The sequence below is a fragment of the Gigantopelta aegis genome, chromosome 3 (genome assembly GCF_016097555.1).
Source record: "Gigantopelta aegis isolate Gae_Host chromosome 3, Gae_host_genome, whole genome shotgun sequence".
In the NCBI taxonomy this organism is placed as follows: Eukaryota; Metazoa; Mollusca; class Gastropoda; order Neomphalida; family Peltospiridae; genus Gigantopelta; species Gigantopelta aegis.
In genome coordinates this window covers 4,605,759-4,615,453 of record NC_054701.1, presented here as the reverse complement: position 1 = coordinate 4,615,453, position 9,695 = coordinate 4,605,759, and the positions used below count along the sequence as shown (strand labels likewise).

General features: G+C 37.1%; 1 protein-coding gene across 1 annotated transcript; it reads right to left on the bottom strand.

Moving 5' to 3' along the window:
• Positions 1-286: 286 nt before the first annotated feature.
• LOC121367416 lies at positions 287-7,257 on the bottom strand. Its single transcript, XM_041491571.1, has 3 exons — positions 7,119-7,257; positions 5,600-5,773; positions 287-2,072 (listed from the first exon to the last, which is right to left on the bottom strand). Exons 1-3 carry the CDS (start codon positions 7,177-7,179, stop codon positions 1,855-1,857), a joined length of 453 nt encoding a protein of 150 aa, XP_041347505.1. The 5' UTR covers positions 7,180-7,257; the 3' UTR covers positions 287-1,854.
• Between the last annotated feature and the right edge of the window lie 2,438 nt (positions 7,258-9,695).

Genomic DNA, 9,695 nt, shown 5'->3' with positions numbered 1-9,695 from the left:
TTGAAACCCCAGTGGTATATAAGCATGCAAATAAATATTGGAATGGAATGTATATACTCTGTAAAACGGTAAGTTTATGTTGTGAAGCTGAACAGTTCATTTCATTTAGTTCTCATATTATGGAGGAATGCCACATCATTAAAACAGCTCATTAATGTCTTAAAATAGCAAACATTCACCGGGTATGGCTGATATCATTCTAAAGACAGTTGCTAGGTAGTATCTATGTACTCTTTGTTAAAAAAAACTTAATTACGTTTGATGAAGTTAATAACAAAGTCAAAAGTCAAAATAATCTTTTATTTAAAGTCGGTGCTCAGTGTCAAAAAAAAGGAAACAAAAAAGGTTTTATAGATTTTAACCGACTGGTTTAATAATAAATGTAATAACAAAATAAATGTAATTATAAAATAAGAAAATTTAAACAACACTGACAATAATATTTAAAGATATTCCATATAGTAAATGACATACAATTCCACGAACACCCCACCCCACCCCCACTCTCCCCAAACCCTACGAACACAAACAAATCTAAAATAATAATAATAATAATAATAATAATAATAATAATAACAACAACAACAACAAATAACAAAAACGGCTCACATGCATACTAATATGGTGCTATGTTGGACTAAAACCGTAAAGCTACAAACAGCAATAGAACAAATGAGTATAAATCATTAAAACAAAGTACAGCCGAAATACTCGTCATAAGTGGAAATGTATCTAATAAAAACTAATCAGCAACATATTGTGGAGAAATGTGACATTAAAACTAAAATTATGTACACACATGACGTCTAGTAAACTAAAATTAATCTTCTATTCTTTCGTCAGTAACTACTCCACTAAATTCTCGTAAATCAAAATTCGTCAATAGCTAGTTCCTGCAATAGACTACAGCCTACTCGGATTATGCCATGAATGTATTTCAAGTGTTGGCATAATAATATTAGTTTTTAGAAAAAATAAAAATAATTTTAAAAATAAAATATTAACACAAATAAAACGGAATCAGTCACATATTTTTAATTTCCTCGAAGTATCCGAACAAGACATTGTTAAAACATTTTAAAGTTGAGTGGCAATCGACAGGAGCTTCTACTCTGTGACATACATAATCGAATATAATGTATTCCAGATTCCTCACAACAGTGATTTAAACAAGTTATACATTAATGTTTTAAATGATAAAAAATAAACGAGTTCAGTGGATTACAATCGGTGTTTCCCAATGTGCATTACTGAATCAGACAGTATTCCGTTACATGTTTAGGAATGGATGGGCAGTTTGGCCTATGCCTAGATATGCTTAAACCAGTATTATCATTCAACCAATATTGCTTATATTTGTATCATACAAAAATAAATTTAGTGAAATATATTTCACATACTAGTAATCATTTGTTTTGTGGGTGGTGTGAAAGTAGAAGCCAAAAAAAGACGTTTTTCAAAACCCTTACAACAATACTGACACACAAACAAGAAAGAAAGAAAGAAAGAAGGGGGGGGGGGGGGGGGGAGAAGAAATAGACAGAGAAAAATGCTGTTGTTTAGTGTACAGATATCATGAATTTGGTGTAAAAAGACTCCATCAATGTCCTTTAATCCAGAAACCATTTGTATCAATGTCATGAAATACAACTAGTAGAAAGTTCAGAATTCACACCTAAGATCAATCAATTAAAAAGCAGGAAAAAAAACACAGGCCCTATCTGTACATTTGTCATCGGTATCTACAAGAGAAAATGGTGATGGGGTATTAATTAATGTTAAATTAGGCACGGCCAGTCATCTTGTCAGTTCCGTCTCCAGTGAGTTGATTAAATAAACGTTGTCGATGAAAGTTTAGTATGCAAGCGTTCTGAGGCAGAGTGATAGGCAGCACAATAGGAAGAGTAGTGGTGATGTCACAGCCGTGATGACGTTTGCTTGGTTGCAGCCGGTGCCTCGGCAGGACATAAGGCAGCCGTTGTAGATCTTGCCCTTGAACTCGAACGGTCCACATGTGTTGAGCATGGCCGACATGCCGCACGACCGAACCAACATCGTCAGGTTCGAGTTCTCTAAAAGACAAAACACAATACATAAACTAAAAACCTCAAAACAATATATGAATGAATGAAAAACACCAAATATACCAACAGACGAAGACGTTAATTCAGAAGTGGTCTCGCGTCACAAAAGGGTTTAATGGCTACTGCTAAGACAATTAAAAAAGCAAAGAATACTCTTTGAAACAATGGAAGGAAATAGTTGATTAAATTTGGTCTTAGCTTTACGTTTATTCAAATACTCTGAATTTAAAACTTGGTCTGAGAGCTAGAGGAGAAACCCACGTCTGCAACATTATCTTTTTTTCTTTGCAACTAGCAAAAATGTTTTGCACACATGTATCATACGCAACCAGTTTTAGTGAGGTTTTCTTTCTTTGTGTTTTTCTTCTTTCTTTGTTTTCAGCCGGAAAGCACGCATGCTCACCCTCCAATGTAGATGAACTTTATACACAACACACATAATCAAGATTCAAGTCAATTAAAAAAAGGCCATTTGAGTCACAAAACGGAACCGATGAATTGGCATGTAACTATAATGAAAAATGTTAAAACTCATATAAGAACATATTTATAGTTCCATTTTGTATCATATTTATGTCCCGAGTGAAATAATTTTCAGTTGCCACGAGGGACATAAACATGATATAAAATGGTAGCGAGTTTAATATCCTATTTATTACCCATAATTGATCTTAATTTATATCACTCAACTCGTTTAGTTAACGTTCCAGGGCCCCGTTACACGAAGCGATCTTAGCCCTACTATTGTTGTAAATACCTACCATCGAGACCTTCAATTTTTTTTTTACGATCGTCAGCCCGCTCCACGACGCGGCGTAGCTTACTATCGTCGTAAATTACAGTGAAAATTTGCAATTGGTACGAGTCAGTTGTAAGCCACTAACGTAGCTGTCAAATGACAGTTAGATGATGATTTGATAATTTTCTAAGAAGGATACTAACTCTTTGTGTAAAAATGGATCTAATATATACCAAATACCTTTTATAAAACTCTGTGATCGATGAAAAACAGTCTAGGCCTAATGACCTTCACACAAAAATAAGGGAGACAACTCTCATGTCTTATGCATTCGGCAATTATCGCTCACCGAATAAATTGACAAAGTTACTTCATGGTTGTCCCATACCAATGAATACATCCAACATCTTCCGAAAAGACTGTAAACAATTTATTATTTAACTAATTCGCACTTCTTTACAAAGAATCTATTAATAATTAAAGGAGCACTTACGACTACCGTAAGGTTGCTTTGTGGAACGGCTGTAAAGTTTACGGTGCCAGTTGTAAAACTCACCTTAAATAACTACAGTTAACTTTAGCTACGATTCGTTCGTGGAACGGCTGTAAAGTTTACGGTGCCAGTTGTAAAACTCACCTTAAATCACTACAGTTAACCTTAGCTACGATTCGTTCGTGGAACGGCTGTAAAGTTTACGGTGCCAGTTGTAAAACTCACCTTAAATCACTACAGTTAACCTTAGCTACGATTCGTTCGTGGAACGGCTGTAAAGTTTACGGTGCCAGTTGTAAAACTCACCTTAAATCACTACAGTTAACCTTAGCTACGATTCGTTCGTGGAACGGCTGTAAAGTTTACGGTGCCAGTTGTAAAACTCACCTTAAATCACTACAGTTAACCTTAGCTACGATTCGTTCGTGGAACGGCTGTAAAGTTTACGGTGCCAGTTGTAAAACTCACCTTAAATCACTACAGTTAACCTTAGCTACGATTCGTTCGTGGAACGGCTGTAAAGTGTACGGTGCCAGTTGTAAAACCCACCTTAAATCACTACAGTTAAAGGGACAAACCCTAGTTACGTTTATTTGTTAACCATTACGGCGTTGTTTTTCGCTATTAAACCCCATTTTTCACAAATAAAATTGCACTTTACTTACATTTTATTATTTAGAATACACATTTCCATTCACCTGAAGTGCTTTTTGGTAATCCTGATGTTTGTAAAACCACGAAATGCATTTTTTGCATTTTTTCACAAAACGTGTTGTCGAGAAAAAACCGTTAAGCAAGCGAGGTCCAATCTATTTTTAATGTCACAGACGTTGGTATATCACGTGACCGTTATCATTTTGGTTCGGTTTGTTTTCTCGTGCACGGTTCGCGCAATCAACATCCGATTTGTTGTTGTTCATTTGTGAGATTTTTCTTCACAGTTCGTGAACATTTTCAGTAACAATAAAGTTCAGACAAGTAAGTGTCTCAATACAAAACGTTACAAACCCTTAAAACCAATAATTTTGCTAAGTCTTACGATATCTGGAGAGGGGATACAACCAGGACAGAACAGTTGGAACATGTCCAGGAGAGGTGAAACGAACGCACCCCAAGTCTGTGAAATTTGTCGTGACGTAGGCATTGTTGTGCTTCTACCGGTGACATCAGAATACTAACTTTCAAAATTATTTCAAGCAATTGGGACATGGGGATTCCCATGGTATTTATCGATATAAAACCTGCTTTTTCACTCCATTTGATAAAAACGTGATCTAAGTGTGTTACAGGTGTATAGATTAACCAAATTATAATTTATTTTCGCTGGATGGAACTAGGGTGTGCGGCTTTAACCTTAGCTACAATTCGTTCGTGGACCGGGGCCCTGTAAGGTTGTAGAACGCCAATCGATGACGTCACGAAGTGTTACGTCCCACTTGGCGTTCTCGTGGTTTTAGTGGGATGTATCACTTTGATATGTAGAACGCCAATCGACGACGTCACGAAGTGTTACGTCCCACTTGGCGTTCTCATGAGTCATGGTTTTAGTGGGATGTATCACTTTGATATGTACAAAGATATTTCTAACCATATGGGTAATAATATTAAGTTTTAAACACATACAATCTCGCAAAACATAAAAATATTTCCCAAAACAAATCTCAGTATAAATAAAAAAAGGTTTCTTGACAATTTGCCATCAAAGTCTCTAGGTTAAATCTCTTTGGTAGACTGGAAAATAGGACCTGATACAACAGCCAAGATAAAGCACCTGCACGTAAAGTTCTTAGTGTTTACAGTATCACTGATTACCAGTAACAATTCAGGTGAACTGCCTACCTTTTGCTGATTTAGCATTTTACCTTCACCCTTGTACTGAAATGAGATAAATTTAATTTACACAATTTGATGGTAATTTGTTATTTACGTAAAATGTTTTGTAAAAGAAAATGTAAAAAATATTGATTGAATACTTCATAATACGATTTTATATGAATTTTAACATTATTCAATAGAGAGTTACATGCCAGTCCATCAGTTCCCTTTTGACGCAAACGGACTATTGCACCACGACTGGTGTATCACAGGCCGTGGTATGTGCAAACGGACTATTGCACCGCAACTGGTGTATCACAGGCCGTGGTATGTGTAAACGGACTATTGCACCACGACTGGTGTATCACAGGCCGTGGTATGTACAAACGGACTATTGCACCACGACTGGTGTATCACAGGCCGTGGTATGTGCTATCGCTAACAGAAATGTATCATGGAACTACTAACTATATTTGCCCTTTATCTTGGTGCAGTATTTTGCGGGGAACACTCCCACACGATTTTCGACGCCCTGCTGACAGTCGGGGTCGTACGTCCCTGCCGCGGGACTAAAGGGATCCTCGCAGCTGGGGTTGCTGCCGTTCAGAGACGTGCACGTAAAACATCCCAGTGGCTGCTTCACTGAAACAAATAACAAGCTTTAGTCCAACACCAACAGTAATATGTTCAACAACAACAATAACAACAACAACAACAACAACGCTAGTTTCGGCTATTAGGTAACAGGGTAGCTTGAGTGTCCTATAACTCCCCCCATTGACTGTATATAAACAAAGGGGAGGGCTAGAGGACATTCGAGCTAGTGGCGAGTGTGGATGATTGTCATTGATGTAATATCAGACCCTTATCGTGTCATGATTTCTATATTTTTTTATAAATGTTTGTGTGATACACTTGATCACGGGAATTCGTCAATACGGACTACGCTTCATCATAAACATTCGCTTTTTGTTTACGCAATATATAAAAATACAAAATGTTAAATGGAGAATTAGACCCGATTATCCATTTGGCACGACATGTGACACAACCGTGACATAACTGCATAAAATTTAATACGCTTATTTATCACATTTATTGCTGTAGCCAGCCCCCCACACCACCTTTTGTTTGTGTGTCGCCTCACATGACGACTCATAAACAATGTGAGTGACAACCCTCCCCCAATGTGGGTGGCCTCAATGCAAAATCCTGGATAAGTCAGTGTTATAGTTTAACACAAGAACCTCAGTGTTCAAATACCTAATAAATAATACATATAGTCGCTATTATATAGTAGAAGCAACACAATGCGTTGTGTTATGTTTCAAGAATTCGTTTATTAATTTATACAGCTCTATAATGTATATATACAGCTAGCAAAATGTAAGACCCGTGTTAATACTTTATATTATATAAAACAAAACAAGTGTACAGTATTAAAAAAATATAGTGTTTCAGTTCATCATCAGATGTATTTAAAAAATATTTAAAGAAATAATTTTCCGTTACATGTTTCAGTTCATCATCAGCAAGGAGCTACTGCCATATGTATGTATGTATGTATGTATGTATGTACGTACGTATGTATACGTATGTATATATATCACAAAAATCCACTGAGTTATTATGTAATATTGTTTGCTTAATAGCAAATGCATCATACACTGTACTAATCCGCTGTAATAATGTAAGATAAATTAAATATCTACATTATACAATATGAACTTTACGCTACAACAATCCAAATGTTAATACCATACAAACTGTATATGCTTTACCGAGTCGAGATAAAAAAAATTCACTTATTACTAGTATTACAAAAGAGAGAAATATCTCAGAGATGATTTTATCTACTAGTAACATTTGATCTGTTAACTTGTGATACGATATCTATAATACCTAGTGAGTTTCTAGGAGTATGAAAAACATCTGCCACATTTAAACTGGCAACCAAACAAGTTTACAATTTACATTAGATGCTGACCTCTTGCCTCAGTTATCTCGCAGATAAACAAAACGAAAAGCAAGTGGTAAATCCTGTTCATTTGCGATCATGTGTCCGCTCTTCTTTAAAATCAGCCTGCCACTTCTGTGGTAAACAAGGACTAAACTCTCTTTGTAAGAAGGCGTTGTTTTGTCAGTCTGTTAAAACCGGATCGCCAGTAAAACCGCGCGATTGACTCCATATTGATTGCTGTAGGTCCGCCATTTTAGATTTTCTTGAGAACTGCGTTTCTACTTCTTCCGTTATTGACCGGTTTTGGACTGGCCGACGCGGGTTGGTCTTGAATGGTTAGTAGTCGAATGGTAATAACATGCCGCTGCCGAGAAGGCCTGACCATTCATCGCTCATTCGCAACGCTTTGTTATTAGGAACGCAATTCCTAACATGCTGGGAAATGCATTATTGCATACCAATCAGTGTTTGGAGGGATCGATATGCTATGCAGTCATATATATTTTTTTCTTCTGTTGTATAGTAAATTACAGACCTGTGAACTATAAATATAAATCAATTACTATTTTGATGGAAATATTAATAACGTCATTTTCGTCCTAGAATTATGGATTGTATTTATGTTTAAGAGAGCCATCCGATATTGTAGTGATAGTAATTAGTTGTGTCCATAATAATATGTGATATTGGTAGTAATAGTGGATATTCATGATCGACATTGACGGCAATTACTATAAGTGTTATTAGACTCTTGCGGAGCGGGGTGTAACTTAGTCGTAGAGCGTTCGTACGATGTGCGATGGGTTATAGTGTGTTCCAATAAAGTGCACAAATCACCTGTTTACTGACATATTTCTTTTATTTTCAAGAGTAAACACCATCTTGAGAGCTGAATTAGGTAGACTATAATTAAATAGATATTTACAAAATATTTACTTTTCTGTTTAATATGTAAGAAATAATCGACGAAAATTATTTTTTATTCTATTTCCGACAGCACTATATAAGAGAAAGAAATAGACATGATCTAAATGTCCGTAATTAGCCGAAGTTTGACGAACTGGGTAGAGGGTTTTCCTCTGTCTACGTGTTCTATTTTTAGTTGCAAGCGATCGTCATCAACGAGGTTCCGCGTTTCCGGCCTTTTCCTTGGCTGTCTCACCAGTTAGTGTTTATATTTTTCGGGGTTAAATGATATCGCTTTGCATCCACATAGTTGTGGTGTTAGATTATTATTAAAATAAACTACATCATACAAGAAAGGGCTATTTTATTGAATGGATTATTTTTACGTTCATACAGTTGATAATTGATCAAATATTTGCATTATTGTTCAACACATTTTAACATTTTATTTCTACGAACACCATCAATGGAGACAGTTTTAAAGAAAATGTGCTGCAGTAGTCAGTGTAATAGAAGAATATTTGGAATGGGTTCATTTTATAGCTGATGTGCCCTGCTCTTAACCATTTTAAAATGTAGAGCTGCCAAAAAGAAACAATCGCCTAACCGGTGAAACGCACCCCACCGCTTTCACGGCTCGCAGAGTATTTGAGAGTGGAGGGGGAGGGCGAGGAGGGGGGGGGGGGGGGGGCAGCACTATCGGTGCGATTGCCTGGCTGATGAAAATGTAGAGGTCCAAAGAGCCTGAAAAAGTAAGAGTAGATTATCAAAAGGCTGGAAATGTTGTATTTGAATACCCAACAGTACATAAAATAAAATATTGTGGTGAGTATGCCCCGCCTGCTACTGACCATGGTCGGGCTGCTGGTGCTCCCTTGCACCTGCCTGTGCAGGCGGTCCCACCTTTCCTATCCTGGACGGAGGAGCCTGCCGAGGCCGGCTCGTGTGCCCAGGACAGGCGTGCGGCACAACAGCTTGCTCTGAATGTGCATGTAAAGCCCTTAGCCCGAGTACTCTGACTGTAAGAGAGCTAGACGGACATTTGGACATAAACACGCTCTCATTACAGTCAGAGACCAACCTATGTCTTTTTTTGGCAATTCCTGACTACCAAACGGTAGGCAACGAGTCCCGCTCTAATACCACAACAATCCTATGTTTGACGTCAAATACCTTTACATCAATCATTTTCGAGTTAAGTGATACAAAAAAATCCACATATTAATCACTAATACACTTACTACAGAAAGAAACCCGACAGCACCCACATTCAGCTACGCTTCGTGACACTCGTCGCAACAATTGCAAAGCTCGGCGATCTATTTCGAGACGTAGACCACGTGATCGCGCACTGGGCAATTCCGCCTTGTGCAGCAGTTACAGGGGCCGTCTCATATCAAGTGAAGTTACAACATGGAAGAGTTGGCTAATGCCGTTTTGGATGAATTTGGATTTCATTACGTCATTAAAACAATTACACATTATTGATTCCATTTTGAATTTGAAGGATACATTTGGGTGTTATCGACAGGATACGGCAAAAGTATGTGCTACGTACTGCCTCCTCTTATGAAAGATAAAATAAGTAGTAATTTAATTTGATTATTTTATGTTTTATGAATTAGTCATTAGTACAGTAGTAGAGTGTGTGTGTGTGGGGTTTTTTTTCTCAACAATTACGTAACGCTCTTGAGGGGA